Source organism: Nuphar pumila, chromosome 6 (assembly GCF_984573655.1).
Source record: "Nuphar pumila chromosome 6, dmNupPumi1.hap1.1, whole genome shotgun sequence".
Lineage (NCBI taxonomy): Eukaryota > Viridiplantae > Streptophyta > Magnoliopsida > Nymphaeales > Nymphaeaceae > Nuphar > Nuphar pumila.
Genome location: NC_143254.1, coordinates 17,927,398 through 17,950,537, shown reverse-complemented (window position 1 = coordinate 17,950,537; position 23,140 = coordinate 17,927,398). Strand labels below are relative to the sequence as shown.

The 23,140-nt window shown below is 37.3% G+C and overlaps 1 protein-coding gene across 1 annotated transcript in view; it reads left to right on the top strand.

Moving 5' to 3' along the window:
• The window catches only part of LOC149834167 (uncharacterized), a 29,173-nt gene that overhangs the window by 3,397 nt on the left and 2,636 nt on the right, over positions 1-23,140 (top strand). The window contains exons 2-7 of the mRNA XM_090011264.1: positions 677-720; positions 1,049-1,157; positions 1,266-1,392; positions 4,905-5,626; positions 8,737-9,076; positions 9,144-9,420. Of these exons, the coding sequence (XP_089867390.1) occupies positions 677-720; positions 1,049-1,157; positions 1,266-1,392; positions 4,905-5,626; positions 8,737-9,076; positions 9,144-9,420 (1,619 nt within the window). The remainder of the gene's footprint in view (positions 1-676; positions 721-1,048; positions 1,158-1,265; positions 1,393-4,904; positions 5,627-8,736; positions 9,077-9,143; positions 9,421-23,140) is intronic.

Here is a 23,140-nt window from a genome sequence, read left to right as displayed (position 1 = left end):
ATCCGGACCCCTTATATATATATATATTTTGCCGCACCCCATATATATATATATATATATATATTTTGCCGCACCCCCATACCCGGGTTTTTTGGAAGTGCTGAATCCCCGCACCCGCACCCGCACCCGCATCCGCACCCATGTGACTTAGCTGCAGATGTGGCCATGATATTTTGTAACTTGTGATGGTGCTGTTTGATTTGAACATGCAGTAATCATGGAATTTATACTTGTCATGTAAAGAAGATTCAAACTTGGTTATATTGAAAACTAAATGAAGTAACCCATTTTTCAATCAATGTTTGTATTTTTCATGTTATTTTGTTGTTTCAGTTATGGCTTATTATATTACAGTACCACTGAATTGAATATCTTTGTAGTCATGATAACTATCTTGAATATCTTTATACTCATGTCATGGTGTCTAACTGTTAAAGACTTTGGGGGTTTAGTTGGCAAATTAGTTCCAGCATCTGTGTTGCAGTTGTAATTCTTGCTTGATAATGTTCTTTTGTGGCTATGAAGAGGTTGGTTTCTTGTTCTACAATGTTTGGAAAGACCTATCTGCTATGAACTCCAAAAATTTCTTCTAGCATGTTTTTGCATTCATCAATTTTCAGTAACTTATAATATTTAATCATGGAAATGTTTTTTAACTTGTTGATTGCTATTCTAGATCCTTTTCACGAGGTGAAGAGCAGACGAGAAAAGAAAAAGGAGGTCAGTGAAAATGGATAATATTTATGCATGAAGTAATTATATTACACTATTTTGTATTGCACACAAGCTTATAACCATGCTACATGTTTCATTCCTATATTGTTCAACTGTAGACTTTGTGTGGTTCTGATTCGGTAAGTGCTGCTGAATTTTGCTCAGTAACTGATTTAATGAATCTACATAAAATATTGATAATTCTCTTTTCCCATATTTTGAGGATCAAATGGATTTTGCATCAAAATAGATAATTCCGTTTAAATGCCTGTTTACTGGGTCAAGTGAATTGCTGTAGATAATGTTTTCTGACTTTTCACCCTCCAAATTTTAGATAAAGGAGTCTTCAGACTACAAGCCTCGTGGAGTTTCAAGCCGTGCAGGCAGGGTTGGAGTTGATCGTGTTGTTGTGCGCACCGGAACTGCTCAATATGGCTCAAGTGGTAGGCTAACTTTTGTTCATCCTTTCAGTGATTATATAGTAAGAGTTGTGTTAAGTTTGGGTGGATTGTACTTACAGTCTTTTATTTTTTTAAAACTTATTGTACCAGACTCTGGAGGCACCCGTGGTAAAGTTGCACAAAAGAAAGAAAATGGCATAAATATAGTTTCAAGTTCTCAAATGTCTTCTTCTGGTATGGCAGGAAGCAATAATAGCAGAAAATTCAGTTTTGCAAGGTGATTTTTTGTGGTAGCAGTGGTATCTAAAATTTTATGGAGTTTTATGTTTTGCTTTTTGCCAGTGGAATTAATTCTTCTAGGGAAAACCTAACCCAATTGTGTTGGTGCATCGGACAGACGAAGTCTTTGCTTTTATTGTCTACTATGCACCATCACCGATATTGCCGATATGTTGAAAATATCGCAATATTATCGGCTATTTTAAGGTAGCCGATAATATTGGGAAAATATCGTGATATTTTCAAAATATCGCCAGAAACAAAATATCACGATAATATTGTGATATTTTTTAGATTTTTTTTATATTTTAAGTTTGCATTTCCTATTTTTTGTTTCTTTTATATTTTAAAACCTTTAAAACATGTTTATTTATATTTTTAAAGAAAAATAATGTAAAACTTATTATTTTCTTACCTTTTTTGTTGTTATTTATATTTTTTTCAAAATTTTAAACTCCCGATATATTCCAGAGATTTATCAATATTTGAAAATCTCTCTGAGAAATACCCTCGCCGAGAAATTACCTTTAACGATACAGGTGACTATGCTACTATGTGCGCATCACTAAGTCATGTTTGATGCCACAGTAAAATTTTTAGTCAGGAGAAATTTATCATGGCAAAAAAGTCATTGGGGGAGGCCAGCCACTTTTGATCTCCAATTTTTTAGGAGATTTACTCCTCAAAACAGTAGAAAACGAGGAAATTTTTGGGTCCCTTTGATGGTGCGAGTGGGACCCACCAAAGAGCGAAAGTTTCTCCTTGGTGGATAAATTTTCAGTGCCATTAATCACGCCGTAATATAATCCCTCTTTATGTCCTTAAACTTCAATTCATGATTTTCTCTCTTCAGCTGTATACCATGTTTATCTTTATGCCTTTAAGCAATAATCATCATTCAACTTCTCCTGTCGTTAATATGAGGGATATGCATGCAGGTTGGTGGAATTGACAACCCTACCCATCCAAAACTACATATTCTGGGTTTTTTAATAATCTAATCCCTGTCATTGGGATTACAAATTTGCATAGTAGGCAACTAAGTAGGAGCTAAAAAATGATTTAATTCAATGGCCATATTACAACTCTTATTATCATTTAGTTCATCAGACTAGATTTTGCTGAAGTTGTGGACTGAAGCGAGTTGGTGTGACATAAACTTTGAAATCCATGATGATTATTATGGTTTTCCTGATTGTGTGTGTGCTGTAATCAAGAACAAATGAGATTTAGTCTGGAAATTGCAAATCACGTGATGAGATGAATGCTGAGGAGATTGATCTACTATGTGTTATTGTCTTACAAAGCGACAATTAAAGCGCAGCTATAGATCTTGAAGAGAGGTCTTTCTACCAGCCAGGAGGCTTTCCTAATCAAATCTTTGTTTCTTCCATATGCTAATATACCTTAAGCCATATGTTGCTCTTATATGATCTCTCTCTCTCTCTCTCTCTCTCTCTCTCTCTCTCTCTCTCTCTCTCTCTCCGTCTCTTTTCCATTTAGTACATGGAGAAACCACACTCGGGATTGGAGACCTGGCTGTGCTGGATTTATCCTGCCATAGGGGTGGGCAATGGGCCTGGCGGCCCGGTGGGCTTGGATCAAGGTTTTAGGACCTTGCTTGTTATATAGATGGGCCTGGCCTGGGCCGGCCCATGGGCTATCGGGCCGACCCGATGAGCCTGAGCTACCTAAATAATTTTTTAGTAGCGGTTGCATAGTAACTTGGTAACTATTACTATTTACCTAATTAGTTTTATTGATTATATGAGAAATAAAAAGATAACTAGATGGGTGCATTAATCTTTCATTTAATTCATTTCTTTTGGTATTATAAAAATTAATTTATGAACTTAATTCGAAAATAACCTACAAATGGGTTTGAGCTAGGCTGGACCAACCCACTGAACATTGACCCATTGGGCTAATGGGCTGCTCTTCAAACCCGTGCCCATTAAGAACCGTGCCAAAACCCGGCTCATTAATAAATGGGCTGAGCCGCACTTAAAACCCGATGGGCCGAGCTCTAAACGGGCTTGGATCGGGCCCAGCCCGGCCCAATGCCCCACCCCTATCCTGCCGTGCCTAAGTTTGACATCCTAGTGGCATAAAACTGTGGGTGCCCCTGGGGAGCCTCCTGCTTAACTTTGCGGAAAGGGGGACCCATGTGGTGAGTTGAACTTGGGATAGGGGGAGACATCCCTATCCACAATCCGAGACCATGTCGGTAACCCCTTGGGGTCCTTGCTGTAAACAACTAATAAATAACCATATATTAGCTTCTTTGGTATTCCAAAGAAAGGGGCCTTTGCTGCATATCTAGATTCAAATATGTTTAGAGCATGCAGATTATAATAAATTTTCTTTCTATTGTATAGTTTGGATGGATATCTTTAGTTTTTATGTTTTAATAATGCCTTCATTGTTTACGAACAAGATATGCTATGGGACGTCCTACATGTTATAATAATTTTTACAACCAGTTAAAATGAGCTCTCTCTGTGCTTAGGTCTAGTAGATATGTCTCTCTGTTGTTCAAGTCACCTGTTTACAACCAGTTCAAACAAGTGTGGATCTCTCTCTCTCTCTCTCTTTCTCGATGTAGGTCTTACTAGATATACATTCTACTGAGTTAATACTTGTGTCACTGACCTGAAAATACTGCTGTCAAATTCTCTAACTAAGATGCTGGAGTACTGAGTACTATTGTTTCTTTTTTTTTTCATTTCTAATTTTGCAGGAAAGTGGTAATTTAATGTGAAACAAATCATGCTTTGATGTGTCTTTCTATAACTATGGATGTGGTTGCTATATTTGGTAATTATCCATTAGTTTGTTTTCTTTTGCCCTGATGCAATTCATGATGTTTTTGTTTTGCTCCAAATTTTTGGAAATGAAGCCCATATGGGTGATATCCCAGAAATACGCCTAAGTGACTCTAATAGTTTATACTTTAGCAATTATCAGTGCTTACCTTGGAAAACCAAATCAGAATATATAATGTTGATTAATAATTCCCAAAACTGAACTCCATGAATTTCAATTTCTCAACAGTCTCTCTGAGAACCTGACATTTTTGAAATTCTGCAGGCACTGAGTTTTTGTTATATATTTTTCTTTGAATTGGTTCTCTTCCTTTTCTTCATTTGTTGCATTAGTAAGAGATTTGATAATAAGGGTCAGATGATATAGCTTGATGGTTTGGCCTCCCTATCATAACCATGGGGTCTCGGGTTTCAATTCCATGGGGGTTACCCTGAGCTTGCCTACTGGAGGGAAAAAAAAGAGTGCTGATAATAATATGATTTTTTGTTGAATACTTGATTTTGTAAGTTATCTCCTGTTTTAGATTTTTTTGCTTTAAAATCCATGTATCTTTTGGCAGATTGGTTGGCCAGTGTTTTCTGTTAAGGCTTCTGATTCAAAATTCAAAATTCAAAATGTTCTCTTATTTTTCATATGGTGGAACTTTTTTTTTGCCTCTTATTTATTTAATTTTGTCTTCTTCAGTGATTTTGTGTCTGTTGAGAGCACCAGGCATACAGGAGATTCAGATGGTGGTACCTCTTTGTCTTCACAACCTACATCAGGTTATCAATCTGCATGGGTTGGAATCCCAGGTCAGCCTTCCATGGCTGACATTGTCAGGTCTGGAAGGCCACAGAGTAAGCCACCTAGCTTGCCGGTTTCAGCCATTTCAGCTTCCCAGACACTGCAAAATGCAAATCCAGCACAATTATCCCACCATGGTGTCAAACAACCCCTTATTAACACATCTACTCCATCTGTATCTCCACATGAGTTACTAACTTCACAAGACCATTCATCCAAGGTCCAAAATGCATTGAACTGTGAACCAGATATAGCCATGACTCAGCGTGTGACTGGCGATGGCTGGTCAGTGGTCGAACAGTCCTCCATGAATGCATCTTCCATATCAGAGCCACTCAGTGCCTCTGTAATTTATGCTGACCTGAATGATATACCAAGTCTGCAGACCGAGATGGTCAGCATGAATTCCAGCTCTCGGCTAGATGAACTGCCCATTACAGATCAAAATCTTGGTGTTCAACCTTTATCTGATGACACAAGTGGAAGTGCATCAGCATCTGATGTGCATATCGTAATGGTGAATTCTGCAGTCCAACATGACTCCAGTCATTTCATTGATGCTCAATTCAGTGGCCATGTTCCATACCAATCTCAAGGACTTGCTTTTGAACGCTCGGGAGGTAATCTAAAAACTATTTTTTATTGCAATTCGTCACCATTGCATATATCTATAAATGTTGTTTTCTGTTAGAAAACTAACACAAGGTTCTGCTTTGGAGCTGTCACAGTGACACACCTAAATAGGCTTGTGTCATGAATGATACATACTGACACAAATTCCGACACGGTTTGGCATGCATGCCTATGATACAGTCCAAACCATGTCTGATGCATGTCAGTTGACTTCACTTTAGTTCAAAACTTTTGTTTGAGTTTCGACCTGTCTGCACTGAGAGAGAGAGATGACTTGACATGGCTCTTTCTTTTACAGAATGATGACATGGCTCTCTTTTTTTGGTTTTATCATCCAACACGTCATTAGAGAGTGGGTCATTGCAGTAAATTGGACAGAGAAAGAGATTGCCAATCTCATCCCATTTAACAAATATTATAAGAGTGCACCATTTAAGTCAGAATATAAAATATTTTATATTTTCCCTCAAAAAATATTTATATTAATTTTATATATTAATAAGAAACTATTTTCTTAAATACTTAATACAAAAAACAAAAACTTTTTTAAATGATTATAAATAAATAAATAATATATATATATATATATATATATGTATGTATCGCCGTGTCATACTTTTTAAAATTATACCAAATCCGTGTCACATTTATGAGTCACTTACACGTATCTTTGTGACATAGCTTTGGAGTAAATCCATTAATGCAATTCATGTATGTATTTTTTGGAAGATGGTTTTCCCTGCATCATAATATTGGAGTTTAATGTCCAAAGAATTTGTAAGCATCTGGGACTGGTTTGACATTGCTCCAAGCTTAGATGACCCAAGAGTATTAGCTTGGGTATGCATGGTTCATTACGGCCTCTTATGCTTAGTCTCATTATGTGATGACTTGCCATATCTATTTGTTTCACTCATAGAATGTTACAATCCGTGATGACTTGCCATATCTATTTGTTTCACTCATAGAATGTTACAATCTGTTGTAACTGGCATGAGAAAAACTTGGTATTTGCTGACTAAGCTGCTTTATGGTTTGTGCAAACCGTATTAATCACAATTTACAATTTGAAGGAATCTCTCTTGGGATCCTCAGCATGATGAAGGAAACATATGTAGGCACCAAATACTTCATTCTAATTTCATTAGCATATTTTGAGAGCCTAGAAAAAATCCACCTTCCTAGATTTTGCATTTTATTTTATTGATGAACGCAAACTTGGTTGAAATATGATCTCAGGACTTGTTTGAAAGCAGGATGTCCGCCTTCCTGACTATGTCACACGGACATAGATACAGGTACTGGACACAATATCTACACCCGACAGTACAGTTTTGTAAGACTGGGACACAGGACACTGCTGCACACTGTCACATGCACACCCTATTTTCACCCCCATACCTTATCTCTTCATATATTGTTTCTACTAGAAAAGTCCATAAAACTGGCTGTATCAGCAATTCGACAGCTGTATCCATGTGAGATAGCAGCCTTGTGCTTCCACGCACAGAGACATTGGTGCTCTCAAGTATCACATCCCAAATTATTAATCAAAAAAAAGGAAGAAAAAAATGAATAATAGGATTTCATCCTCCTAGATGGCTTAAAATAATGGCACTAGTTTGATGAGGTAAAATGTTGGTATCTTAACATGTCTTACTGTTCTAGTTGCAGGCTTATAGCCCCATAAGCAACCGATAGCTGAAAAAATGAACTGGAGGGGCCACCTTCTAGTATCTTCATATTCATTATCATCATGTTGGCTTTCATGGGACCAGTAAGAAATGCTATTCTTTTCCACCGCTAGAAACTATCCTTCAATGCATGTGGTGGTCTGCTGGTCCTGTGACTTTTATCTCGTGCTGTTTTTCTGTCTGTACTGTAATGTGGAAATTTGAATTGCATGCATGAATTCATGGAGTTTATGATGTATTATGGATGTGATTGTTTGAGACGCCAAAAGAGTTCTGTTTATGGAAGGCATAAGGCTGTTCTTTCCTACCACTAGAAACTATCCTTGCAGGGATGGTGATAGTTGCCCTATAAATCACATCTTGCTTTGGGTATCTATCTTTAGCTGTATATAGATTTGGCCATTTTGGGTTATGCATAATGCACATGAGAATGAAGTGGAATCTGTAGACATTTAGGGGGCGTTTGAATACCATGTATCTCTGGGTGTGATTCGTGGGCACTTACATCGAGGTCAGATCTGGTGTGAGGCCCAAGCCAGATCCAACCTCCTCCCAAACATAGGATCTCAGGTCTAAGTTCTGATGATTTGGGATCCTCAGATTTCTGGTCCGATGGGTAGAGATAGGACCAGAACTCTGAGGATTTGAGACCATCTAATCTCAGTTCACAAGGGCCTTGAGATCCTTGGATTAGTTCTGAGGCTCTCAAATGCTCCCTTATGGTAAGATGGATGGTGTTGGGATTTACCTGAAGCTCGTAACATGTTGGCAACTGCTCAAGATCACCTCCTCAACAAATTAAACTTACCAGACTTGAAGTTACTAATGGGATGAGGCTTACTATTAGTTACAAAGATTTGGTCTTAATCACATGGTAGAGTGCCAATATTGCTGCCTCCTTTCATGCCATTTAAGTTGTTCTGTACATAATGTCCACCTGGATTATTAAATACAAATGAGTTGCTATAGCAACTCCTGATGCATGGTCCATATGAGATGGAACTCTCATATGAATTATTTCAATGCAAATAAAAGAAAAGCTGCTGATCCATCTCGTTCTAGGATTTCTGCAGTTGGAAATGTAGAAAGTTTTAAACTTTCTGCTTTTTCTTTTACTTTTCATGCTTCCTATCTCCCAGAACTCTCATGATGTTCAATGTGCACTTCTCAGATCTGTTCACATGAAGTTATGTTGTGCATATAAAAACCGAAGAATCTTTTTGCTTTCTCTGTCCTTTATGAAGCAGATGAATGTGATGACTTAAAAAAATAAACTTAAAGAATTGAATTTGCAATGATGGGAGTAGATAACAATTGTGTAGTTTATTTAGTTATATGTTCAATTATAGGTTTATGAGATTTGCATGCCTAACTTAACGTTCTTTTGGCTTTTCTTGCTTCAGGGGTTGGGGATGATTCAGCACATTCTCTAAAAGATTGCCATGTGCCTACATCTGTTGAGGCTGTTAGCACAGCCTTGTCATCAAATGTTGCAAAGTTGCAGCAATTGGGTTTACAGAAAGAGGAAATTGCATCATCACGATTGGAGGATAATATGACAGTAATAATGCCAGACCATCTTCAAGATCCTTCTGTAGATTGCTCCCATTTGAGCTTTGGTAGCTTTGGATCTGGTATCAGTCCTGCATTTTCTACATCTTTTGCAGCAAAAGCTTCAAAGAGTAATCTGGAGGAGACTTCTGTAACACTAGTTTCTTCTTCCATAGGAGAATCGGGTACCAGGTATGCTGCTACCAAATCCATTTAATCTGTGAACTCATACCACATGACTAACTCAAGCTTCCTGCAGAAACTCTGACTACTGTGAGAGTGATCGTCTACAAGCTGCCACACATGAGAATCTTTCTCCTAGAAGCAGTTCTCTGGAAAATTATGATTCTGCACCTTCTCAACCCGAGGTTGTAAAAGATGATAAGGTAGAAGCTGCACAAGCACATCTGTACCCATATCCGTCATCTGTGCCTGGTTATGCATTCGAAAACACTGTCCAAGCTACTGTTTCGGCATATCCATATGGGCAAACAGAACATTCACTCCCAAGTCTCTCCCCTTTATCTAGCATGATGGTAATTTCTCCATGTTGCACACGTTTCACCTTTTGAGCTTTAATTCTAATTTCAACTTACTGGAAATTTTGATTTCTAAGCTAAACTAGTAGATAGTTCTTATTCTTTTGATGGAATCTTGTTTATTATGTTTGGTGTTGTGAAGCGTTTGGTAACATGAGGTCTTCACCTTGCATAAACTCTCTACCTAAAAGTATCTCTCATTGAAGGCTAATGTTAGGCAGATGTGTTGTTGGAAATCATTTCTCAGATACTAGGATCTCTTGCTGAATAGTGATATAATCTTGACCACAATGCTATATGATTCGGGAAACAGTGCGCTTCTCCGAAACGCGTTTCGGAAGCGCGAAATGTGGCACTTCTAGAACACGCGGTGAAACAACCATTTTAAATGGGAAGCACACTTCCCATTAATGGGGAATCTCACTTCCCAATATCAGGAAGCAAGTTTCCTTTTTTTGGGGGCTTGGGCAATTTTAGCCTTCAATAAAAAAATTTTACCGTAAAAATTAAAGTCTTTTTTTAAAAGGGCAAAGTAGTATTTTTTGGTTCTTGTGAAATATCAAAAATAAAAACTGAGTAGGGTTTGGGGTTTTCGATTCCCAAACCCTACCCTCTCTCTCCCTCTGTCTCGCTTGCTCCCTGGGCTCCATGGGTGTCTTCAAGTACACACACACTCTCTCTCTCACTCTCCCTGTCTATCACACTCTCCCCTTCTTTCTGTCTTTCACTTTCTCATGCTTTGACTCTCTCTCTCTCTCTCATGCTCCGACTCTCTCTCCCTCAACAAGATGCATTTGTTAAATGGTTGCAACAAAAATATGAATTATGTTTTTTTCTTATGTATTATTTATTAAATGCTTGCAACAAGATGCATTTGTTAAATGGTTGCACTTGCGTATATGATTCAGTTTTGACATTAATAGATCAACTTTAATGTTATCTACTCATGTTTATATTTTGGTAAATTAAGAAAAATATAATTACATTTTCGCTTTCCTTTCGCTTTCCACTCGAATCTTAGGTCGCTTCCCTTTTGCTTTTCACTTGAATCCTAGGTTGCTTTTCTTTTCGTTTTCCCTTCAAATCCTGGTTTGATTCCTAAGTCGCTTTCTGTGGTTCACATTTAAGTCGTTCCGCGTTTTTTGCTTCCTAAAATTTTAGAAGTGCCTCGCTTCCTTTCCACTCCCGCTTCCTCGACTGGCAACTCTGACCACACCTTGTCAACAATATATTTGATGTGGGCATATCAGATTTAGATAATGAGGTAACCCGGTATTCAAAGACTTCACAACATGAGATTCTTAATCTGTGTAAGACCCATTTTCTACCTTGTCTATTATTGTGTGTACGAGTAGAAAGCATGCAACTGTGTGAAAGCATCCTGGCGGCATATGCTTCCTGTTGCTTGGTTGTGACACTTTCACATGCATTTGGATGTTAGGATACTCTGTCACATGACAGTAATAAATCAGCCTTAGCGTTTGCATCATGCCCTTTGGATAGTGGAGCACTTATGAAGGAACTGATTGTTGTTATGAGCATTCTCCTAAATAGTGCAAATGCTGCTATACAAGCTATGTAGTCAAAAGCGCTAGGCGGTGCCTAGTTGGTGGACCCCTAAAAAAGATTAGTCGGAGACTAGGCGGACTAGTCAGTACCTTTATTAAAAAATAAAAAAATATGCAAATAAACTGCTAAAATTAGTAACAAACATGTATGCAACATAAAATAATCAACAATAAGCAATGGACGACAAAAAATATGTCGAACATTACAAAACATGCCCGAATATTAAAAACAATTGAATAAGCAAAGCAAACAACTATCAACAAATGCCAAATAATTTAAAATTAATCTAAATTCTTAAAATAAAGTGCTAAAACTAATAGCAAATATGTATCCAACATAAAATTAGTCAATAACAAATGCAACAAAACTTGTTATAACGATTTAAAGGAAAAAAATCGAAGAAACATATACACGGATACTAATAAGTAATAACAGTTCAACACACAATCACAAAATCAGCAAAAAAATAGGGACAAAGCAATTACAACAATTACCGAACTTATAGCAACAAAAAATAATTAACAACAGCAAAATCTTATTAAGAGTAATTTGAACATAGCAATTACAAAACTTAACAAAATTTTAAATTCCTCTTCTGATACACTGTACACAAAGAATTGTTGAAATTAAAAAACACACAAAAACAAAAGAATCTTTTTGGTTTTAGAAAGAGAGAGATAGACAGAGAGAAGGAAAAGAAGAGGCAGAGGAAGGGTGAGACAGACAAAGCTAGAAGAAGAAGAAAAGGAAGGGGGAGAGAAGAAAAAGAAGAGGCAGGAGAAGGGAGAGAGAGAGAAAGAGAGACAAAGACAAAGAGAAGAATAAGAAGAGCTGTAAGAATGGGAAGAGAAGAAGAGGCGGAGGAAGGGGAGAGAAGAAGAGGCAGAGGAAGGGGGAAAGAAGAACAAGAAGAAGAAGAGGCGGAGAAAGGGGGAAAGAAGAAGAAGATGCAGAGAGAGAGAGAGAGAGAGAGAGAGAGAGAGAGAGAGAGAGAGAGAGAGAGAGAGAGAGAGAGAGAGAGAGAGAGAGAGAGAGGTGTTTATACCCCCCCACCGTTATTGCAAAATGAAAAAAAAATTAAACGTAACTGCCCTCGCGCCTAGGCGAGGGCAGGTTAAGTGCCGACTTGGCACCTACTTGGGAAAATCGGTACTCCTGTTGGGATAAACTAGGAATCAGACTGACTCCTAGTTTTCCTTTCGACTAGCCCTAGTCGGTACCTTTGACTACATAGTATTCAAGTAGGAGACTTGTCCCAATATGCTGAAACATGAATTCTTTAAAGCCAGACACACAGATGAGCAGTTACAAGATATAGGCTTGCACACAATTATACATAATATCAAGTCTTCTACCATTTTCACGGAGTTGGTTTTATGGACTCTATTTCCCCACTTCTTTCTGGCTCTTGAGTTCCGTGATACCAGAGTCTTGCATGATCCTTCTTACTATTCAACTTCAAGTCATTACTATTTTGCTCCTATTTATCTTTTTTTATCAGTATCATGCATCTTTTGGCACTAATGCAGTTTTGATATCTCTCCATAATATGTTGAAATCATCTCAAAACTTTCTCTTTCGATTTCTATTTTGATGGCAATATTCCTAGGTTTCATGCTCATTCTTTATTTGTTAATCAGTATTTCCACCTTAACATATGTACTGCGCTTGTCCGTCCACCTTAATTTTTTGCCTCTAAGCTACACCAACACTCTCTTATTACTTCTCTGTCACCCATCTCCTTTAGTTTGTAAGTAAATCTATCATATAGCATGTCACTGGCTTGTCCTTGCAACTGTCGAGAAATAATCTTACTGGTGATATCTTCACTAAATCCATCATCTTGTTATATAAGAGTCATGATATTGAAATTTATTATATTACAGATTGAGATGATCATCTGTCTTAAGTGTAACACAGCAATTGCATTCTACATTTTCTGTTATTCTAACTTTTACCTTTATTTTCCAGGGTTAACTTTTTTCTTTCATTTACTCTAGACTTCTATCTTGTGTGTGTGTGTGTGTGTGTTGTGCAGATGCATGCATTGAATTCCTCTTTTTTGACACGCTTACCTCCTGCTTCTGCTTATGGTCATCATGACATTGTTAGTATATACTAGTAGTGTGGGTTGTTTGATGTTCAAAGTTGTTTTTAGGTGATTGGTAATGGGGGTTTACAAGGACTTTGCATTACTTGATGAGGATTTCTTGGCTTATTTTGTAGCCTTGTAGCCGTTATCCCATTGTGTTGTACAATAAGTAACATTGGTCAAGCATAACTTGATTAAAGTTTGGCTCAAGACACTTTCAAATATAGTTTTCCCCTAACTCATACAACAACAACAACAACAACTACGCCTTCATCCCAAAACAATTGGGGTCGGCGATATGAACCAACAAAGAAAATCATTATGGGTCTTCCACATGAATCCTTCTCCTCCATTCATTTCTATCCAATGCCATGTCCTCGGTGAGGTTCAAAGCATTCATATCCTTTCTTATCACCTCTATCCATGTCTTCCTAGGCCTACCCCGACCTCTTTTAACTAATATATTTTCCCATTTCTCCATCCTTCTAACTGGAGCATCATTAGGCCTTCGTCGGATATGTCCAAACCACCGTAAACGATTCTCTCTCATCTTATTTTCAATGGGTGCAACGCCTACCTTCTTACGTATCTCCTCGTTCCGAATCTTATCTTTTATTGTATTTCCACACATCCATCTCAGCATACGCATCTCAGCTACACTCATTTTTTGAATATGATGTCTCTTGGCAGCCCAACATTCCGTACTATATAGTAAAGCGGGCCTAATAGTCGTCCTATAAAACTTTCCCTTCAACCGCAATGGCATTCTACGATCGCACAACACTCCAGTTGCACTCTTCCATTTCATCCATCCAACCTTTATCCTATGATTTACATCTCCATCAATTTCTCCATACTTTTGAATGATAGATCCCAAATATTTGAAAGAATCATCCACCGGTATTTCGTGCTCACCAAGCTTCACTACACTCCCATCACTACTTCGTTGCTTACTAAATCGACATTCCATGTATTTTGTCCTACTCTTACTCAACTTAAAACCTCTTGCTTCCAATGTCTATCTCCATAATTCTAACTTAGCATTAACCCCAGCTCTAGACTCATCAATCAAAACAATATCATCAGCAAACAACATACACCATGGCACATTTTCTTGAATTGATCTCGTAAGCTCATCCATCACTATAGCAAATAGGAAAGGGCTTAAAGCAGATCCTTGATGTAACCCAACCGTTATCGGGAAATTGGTTGTCACCCCTCCACAAGTGCGGACATTGGTTACTACTCCTTCATACATATCTTTAATTATACTAATGTACTTGAGAGAAACACCTTTCTTCATCATTGTCCACCAGAGAACGTCCCTAGGTACTCTATCGTAAGCCTTCTCCAAATCAATAAAAACCATATGCAAATCTTTGTTCCTCTCTCTATTTCTCTCAATAAGTTGTCTAAGAAGATGTATAGCTTCCATAGTCGATCTTCCAGGCATAAAACCAAATTGATTCTCCGATATCATGACAATCTTCCTCAACCTAGACTCTATCACCCTCTCCCAAAGTTTCATAGTATGACTCATGAGTTTTATACCATGATAGTTTGTGCAATCTTGTATATCACCCTTATTCTTATATAGAGGCACCAAAGTATTCTTCCTCCACTCATTAGGCATCTTATTTGTCCGCCAAATCTTGTTAAAAAGTTTTGTCAACCATTCGAAACCTTTCTCTCCCAAGCATTTCCAAGCCTCGATAGGTATACCATCTGGGCCAACTGCCCTTCTTGATTTCATTTTCTTCAAAGCCTCTGCAATTTCTTTCTTTTGAATCTTGCGCATGAAGTCATGATTCATCTCATGAAAAGGAATTGAAAAGTCTCCAAGATCCTGAGCCTGACTTTCATTAAATAGCTTATCAAAATAATCTTTCCATCTCTCCTTAATCTCCTCATCTTTGACTAAAACCCTTTGCGTTTCATCTTTGATACATCTAACCATACCAAGATCCCTCGATTTCCTATCTCTAATCTTTGCAAGCCTATAAATATCCTTCTCACCCTCTTTGGTATCCAACTTGTCATAAACCTCCTTATATACCTTATCCCTCGTTTTCCGAACTACGTTTTTAGCTTCCTTCTTTGCTATCATATACTTCTCCAAATTCTCATTATCACGATTTTTACTTAGATTTCTATAACACTCTCTTTTAACCTTAATAGCTAATTTGACATCCTCGTTCCACCACGATGTATCCTTACCTAGGTGTGCACCACCTTTAGACTCACCCAATACCTCCTTAGCCACCTTTCTCATGCCACCCGCTATCTTATTCCACATAGATTCTGAATCCTCCTCGAGACACCAATCAACTTCCTTAACTACCCGCTCTACAAACATTCCTTGTTTAGCTTCTTTCAGTGCCCACCACTTAATTTTAAGATCTATCATATGTCTATCCCTTTTGCGGTATTGTCTAATTCTAAGATCTAAAATTAAGACTCTATGTTGTGTAGCTACACTTTCTCTCGGTATAACCTTACAATCGATGCAACAACCCCTATCTCTCTTTCTAAGTAGGAAAAAATCTATCTGACTCGTATTAACCCCACTTTTAAATGTTACTAGGTGAGACTCCCTCTTCCTAAACCAAGTGTTTGCTAAGATCATATCATAGGACAAACCAAAATCTAAAATTCTTTCTCCACTTTCGTTTCTTTCTCCTATACCATAGCCTCCATGGATACTCTCAAATCCATCCCTACTAATGCCTACATGCCCATTAAGGTCACCGCCGATGAAAAGCCTTTCTCCATAAGATATCCCTTGTACTACTTCATCTAAATCTTCCCAAAATTGACGCTTAATGGAATCATCTAAACCTACTTGAGGTGCATAAACACTAATAATATTAATAATATTCGTACCTAATACTAATTTAATAAGTAAAATCCTATCACCCTTCCTACGGACCTCAATTACATTATCTATAAACTCACGACTCATAACAATCCCTACTCCATTCCTATTCCTATTTATTCCTGTATACCAAATCTTATATCCCCAAGGTTCTATCACTTTTGCTTTCTCACCTACCCATTTGGTTTCTTGTAGACATAAAATATCAATCTTTCTCCTACACATAACATCTACTAACTCTACCAACTTACCAGTTAAAGATCCTATGTTCCAAGTGGCTAACCCAATTTTATGGTCTTGGACTAACTTCTTTACCCCCACCCATCCAACAAAGTGAGGGAACCCTTGCCTATTTGACACCACACCCGGGCGCCGGTGTGACGCGTCGCTTCCGGGCGACGACTTAGCAACCCTTGCCCATTTATCACTGCCTCCGGGCCTATAGAGTACAACGCGTCGCTCAGTAGGGAACGCCCCAACGAAATTCTCATATTGGTTCATATTCATAGGGTATGACTAAGTTTTTATGCTGGCTGTCACAGGCCTACCGCAACCCTCCTCTTTTATCCGGGCTTGGGACCGGCAATGTATAACTAAACAGTTATACACAGGCGAAGTTTTTCCCCTAACTCATATATAGTCATTAAAATTTTATGGGTTGTAGACTGTTAAAAATACAAAATGTGTAATATATAATATAATATATATGTATATTTTTTTACTTTATTTTCTTTATTTATTTTCTTTTTTTTATCTAGTTCAATGTGAACTCGAACATTATAGTCGTCAGACCTAGTCCAACGGCTATAAATAGAGTCGTTGGACTAGGTCCGATGACTCTTAGGAAGAGCTCTCTAAGAGCTCTTCCCACTGCTCTTCTTTCTTGTATAAATATGGGTGATCCCCTCCTTTGTAATTCAATGCTTCTTAAGCATTTTTCGTGAAAAATAAATATTTATTATTTTTATTGTGTTCTTCCATTTGTACCCTTTTGTGGGTAGTGCTTGTAGTGTCTCCAATAGACACCCGTTGTGAGCTTTTGTGCATTTGTGGAAGACCACGATTTCATTACATGGTATCAGAGTTTTAAAGTTTTTTTAGATCTTGGAGAAATTCTACCTCATTTTTTGTGCCTCCTTAGCAAAGGGTGATTCATCCTCTTTTTCGTGATTCAAGTGTTCTTTTTTAAAGAAGGAAGGTGTTTGGAGGAAAGTTTGTGATTGTGCTCTTTCTCTCTCTCTTATCTCTCTTTTTTCTTCTCTCTTATCTATCCTTTTTTTTCTCACCTTGTAAGAGATGGATGACAATGATAAAGTCACCATCATGCCCATGAAATTAAATGACACCAACTATGAAATGTGGGCTTCAATCATGAAGCACCACATCTGGGGGAAAAGGTTGTGGGGAATAGTGAATGGTTCTGATTCAAAACCAAAACTTGTTCTGACAAAAATTGAGAATGACAGCGAAATACCTCTCACAAAGGAGAGAACAATAAGGCCTTGGTGACCTATGAGAAAAATGGAAAGAGTGGAGGATAGGGTACGCCAAAATTATGTCATGGCTAATTAATAGCGTTGGCATAAAAAAATGCTCTAGTTTAGCCAAATTTGAGCATGCCGATAAAACTTGGGAATACTTTAGAAATATGTATTCCCTTAAAGATAATGCACACATGTGCAGTTTGCAAGACAAAGTTCGGACTTTGACTAAAAAAGACAAAAGTATTAGAGAATATTACAATGAGTTATCCGAACTTTGGGAAGAGTTGGCTCTACTAGAGCCAAAATGACATTGTTCCGAGGACATCGAGCTTCACCAAAAGCAACTCGATATGAAACATTTTTATCAATTTGTAAATGGTTTAAGGCTAGAATTTGAAACGACCAAATCAACTCTCTTACATCGAGGAAAGGTTCCTTCTATCATTGATACTATAGAGGAACTAACTATGGAGGAAAATAGATTAAAAAAGAATACTCCAAAGCATGAAGATGATTCCAATCTAGCTGTATCTAGACCGGAAAATTATGTATGCACTTATAAGCCACCTCACTTTGGTAGATAAAATGGTGATTTTGACAAGAGAAAAGTCATTTGCCACCATTGTCATGAACCGAGACACTATAAGCCTCAATGCCCTAAGTTAAAGAGAAGAGAAGAAAAAAAAGTTGCATCTGATGGTTCAGAACCAAAAAATCAAGATGCACCTGTATATATGGCTCAACTAATGGAGATCCTTCAACCTCTTCTCAAGGGTGCATCCTCTTCAACTGAAGCCTTAACCAGAGTCGCTGTTTCATCCTTATCCGATCTAGGTAACTTTCCTTGGCTCTTTGAATCTGGTGTTTTTTTTTTCATATGGCCTCAAATATCAATAGTTTGTCTGAATCTCTTAACAACAACTCAAGTGTGTCAAAAGTTTTCACAGTTGATGGTATATCTCTTAAAATTAAAGGAATATAAAATTTTGAAAATCTCCAAAAATTCAAAAATTTTTTTATTCCAGAAGTTAGATATATTCTTAAATTAAATATAAATCTTTTATTTGTTTCTCAAATATCTGATTACGAGTGTAATATCTTCTTCTCTTCTCATGGTTGTTGGGTATAGGATCGCCAGTCAGGGAAGTTGATTGGGAAAGGCCATAGAGAAGGACTCTATTATATGGATTTTTTGGAATTGCCCAAGAATGCTTTTTGTTATAATGTTTAGAAACTATAGTTGAATTTATGGCACAAAAGGCTTGGTCATCCTCGTATGTTTAAAATCTAACATTTTCCAAGTTTAGAAAATTTTTGTAATTCTGAAAGTTTTACTTGTAAAGATTGTATTCTTGGCAAAATGAAAAGATTATCATTTCATGATAGAATTTTTGTTTCTTCTAGTCCACTTGAGTTAATACATTTAGATGTTTGGGGTCCTGCATCGGTCATATCGAAAGGTAAATATGTACATTATGTAATTTTTGTCGATGACTTTTCCAGGCATATTTGGATTTAGTTCCTTAAGCATAAATCTGAGGTTTTTTCACACTTTTAAACATTTCACAAAATGACTACAAATAAATTTCAAAATGATATTTTTATTTTTCGCACTGATTCAGGGGGGAGAATTTATGTTCAAAGATTTTAAAGACTCTTAATTTACATGGCATCACACATCAAAAATCTTGTCCACATACACCACAACAAAATGGTCTAGCCGAACGAAAACATCGACACATTATGGAAACCATTAAGACTTTATTAATAGCAAATCAAGTTCCCAAAGGGTTTTGGGCAGAAGTTGCCCTAACGACTACCTATCTCATTAATCGAATGTCATTTTCTTCTTTGAAAAACATAACCCCAATTGAGAAACATTTAAACCTATTTTCTGATTACTTTAGATTAAGGGTCTTTGGATGCAAATGTTTTGTTTTCACCCACAAGAATGATAAACTCTTCCCCCGTGCCATTTCTTGTGCCTTTTTAGGTTATGCAGATAACCGAAAAGACCATAGGTGTTTTGATTTTCAAAATAGAAAATTGTATGTATCAAGAAACATATCCTTCTTGGAAAAAGAAAGTTTTTTTTGAATTTGAAAAGCCCAAGTAACTGAATATTCTTTTTTTATAGATTTGACTTCAAAATCTAATGAATATGATCATAAATATGATTTGGACAATGATTAAAGTACTATTGATTCTGAACATAATGTTAATAATGAAGAGCAAACTCATAGGGACATTAGTCTACAATATTCAAGACGTAGATAAGCTAACCTTTTGTGTGCATTAGAAAAATACTCCGAAGTACAAACCAGAAGGTCATCCAGAATTTCTAGACCTCCTTGAAAATTTCCTTTGAACCTTTTTCACCTACATATAAGGCATTTATTGCTTTAATACAATCATACATAGAACCATCATCTTATTCACAAGCTAAACACCATAGAGAATGGGTAGAAGCCATGAAGGCAAAATTGGAAGCATTAGAAAAGGCTAACATTTGGACTCTTCAAAATATTCATTTAGGCAAGAAACTTATAGGCTGTTGATGGGTTTACAAAGCTAAAACCAAGAGTGATGAAACTCTTGAAAGGTATAAAGTCAGGTTAGTGGCCAAGAGGTATGTCATCGATTACGAATAAAATTTTGTTCCAGTTGCTCAAATGATCACTGTTAGGACATTAATAGCTTTAGCCTCTATTAGAAAATGACCCATATTTCAAATGAATGTCAAAAAATATTTTTCTTAATGAAAATTTAGTTGAAGAAGTTTATATGAAAGTCCCACATGGTATTAGTATCCCTAAGGGTAAAGCTCTTTGTTTAAAAAAAACTCTTTATGGTCTTAAACAGGCACCAAAAGCCTGGTATGACAGGTTTAGTAATTTTATGCTTGATATTGGTTTTTGATCTTGTTTAACTAACATTGATTTATTCATTAAAAATTTTGATGCAGGGATTATTGTCAACATCAAAATGAGAAACGATGATGGAGAACCTCTTGATGATCTCACTCCTTATAGACAGCTCATTGGAGCACTTTCCTACCTCTCAATTATTAGACCTGACATAGCACACACTGTAAACACAACTAGGCAGTTTCAGCACGCTCCCACTTATGTTCATATGATAGCAGTTTTACGTATTATTAGATACCTAAAGTCCTCCATTTCACGGGGCCTCTTCTTGTTTGCTTTATCTTTATTAGATTTAATTGCTTATACTGATGCTAACTGAGGAGGTGATCCCAATAACAGACCCTCAACCACTGGTTTTTGTGTTTTCTTTGGAGAATCCCTGATTTCGTGGCGATGCAAAAAACAACAGAAGGTCTCTATACCGAGCCATGACCACTACAATAATGGAAGTAGTTTGGCTCAGGCGTCTCCCAACTGACATGGGAGTTGAAGTGACACAAGCTTCACACATGTCCTGTGACAACAAGAGTGCGATCTATATTGTCAGCAACCGAACATTTCATGAACGCACGAAACACATTGAAATGGACTGTCATTGTGTCAGAGAAGAATATCTATATGTAACCATTTATCTGCCATATGTTACATCGAAATATCAATTAGCGGACTTCTTCACCAAACTTCTTGTTGCTCTTAAATATCATTTCCTCTTAAACAAACCTTCGCTCATTGTATCGTAAGTTTGAGGGGGAGTGTTAAAAATATAAAATGTGTAATATATATAATATAATATAATAATATAATATATATTTATATTTTTTACTTTTTTTATTTTCTTTATTCTTTTTTTATCTAGTTCAATGTGAACTAGTTAGTCAAGATCTACTTAGATCTTGACTAACATTATAGTCGTTTGACCTAGGTCTAACGACTCTTAGGAAGAGCTCTCCACTCTTCTTTCTTGTATAAATAGGGATGATCCCCTCCTTTGTAATTCAATGCTTCTTAAGCATTTCTCATGAAAAATAAATATTTATTATTTTATTGTGTGCTTCCATTTATACCCTTTTGTGGGTAGTGCTTGTAGTGTCTCCAATAGGCACCCATTGTGAGCTTTTGTGCATTTGTAGAAGACCACAATTTCATTACACCGACATGAGACCCTTCCATGAAAAAATCGCTCTTACTAACCTATTTCTTAGGTAAAAGTTTCATTTTCCGCTATGTTTAAAATTGTATATAGTAAAAAGTAGTGTTATTAAAAATGCGCCTCAAGGCGCAAAAAGCGCACCTCGCCTCAAGGCGAGGGCCTTTGTGCCTTGAGGCGCAGGTATAAAGCGCAACACCCATGAGGCGTGCGCCTCATAGGCCTTGAGGCACACGCCTTGAGGCGAGGCGCGCCTCGGACTGAGGCGTACACGCCTCTTTTTGCTGTAGTTCATGCACAGAAAATGCATTCAACTATTCCAATTTATTCTTTTTATTTTTAGTTAATGTGGAAAACCATAAGCCCCTTAGTAAAGGTGCTGCATCGCGCAAATTTATACCCTCCCGCAACCACGCACCCCAATTTTTTTAAAGTGCCGCAACCACGCACCCACACCTATGTGACATAGATGATCAACATGGGAACCTGTGGAATTTCTGTTTAGGTCTGTCGACATGGGCTAGGTGACATGTTGACAGGCCTAAAAGAATGAGATAGCTGGATTGTAAAGTAGCACGGTCACAACAAAGAGTCTCATGTTCAAGACCTGAGAGGCTAACCCCAGCCTGCATATCATAAAAAAAGGAAAATTAAAAAGAAAGGGCTGGCTAACATTTTGCCTTCCTTCAATGGCTTTTGGATTATCAGCTTTTAACAGTGTTAAGGACTTTGTTCATTTTAGAGCCTCTGCTACTTAAGGGCATAGTCACCAATCAGTCATGATGATGATTGTGGAGTGCCACAGCTCTTCTGCTTCTGATGAGCCTTTTGACATGATTGACTGCAGTCACCTTGGTTGAGGTGCTATTGTTGATCTTGTAGCATGTTTATGCTAAACTTTAACATTTAAGTTAAGGGGATACATAACCTACTGACTAAGATATAATTTTTGAGATTTTTTATTTCCTGTTGGTTGTTGCTTCATCAATAAAGATTTTTTATTTATTTATAATTTTATATATTTTTTTATAGTTTTTTTAAGTTTTTAAAAAAAAAAACCTTGAGGCTTACGCCTCGCCTCAGATTTTGGTGGAGCACCTCACTACGCCTCAACGCTTTTCATAACACTGGTAAAAAGTTATGTTACCTGGGTATGGGTGCGAGTACAACTACAGTTACGGATGGTACAACATGAAAATTTTAGAAAATAAGGGTAGGGAGACACGACTATATATATATATATATATATATATATATATATAGAGAGAGAGAGAGAGAGAGAGAGAGTTTGGATCTAGATCTAGACCCAAACTCCCCTTTTCTCTCTTATTAACCCCACCCCACCGCCTCTCTCTCTCTCTCTCTTTTCGTAACCCTCACCCACCACCCCTCTCTCTCTCTTCGTAACCCTCACTCCACAGCCTTTCTCCTCTCTCTCTCTTCGTAACCCTCACCCTCTCTCTCTCTCTCCACCTTCACAACCCCCACCACCTTCTCTTTCTGTGAGTAAGAGAAGAAGATTAAGGTACCTCTCTCTCTCTCATGCTGCAGAGGGTGGGAAGGAGGAGGATTTAGACTGAAAAAAATAGAGATTGTGGGTTTGGAGTTGGGTCTTAGTTGTAC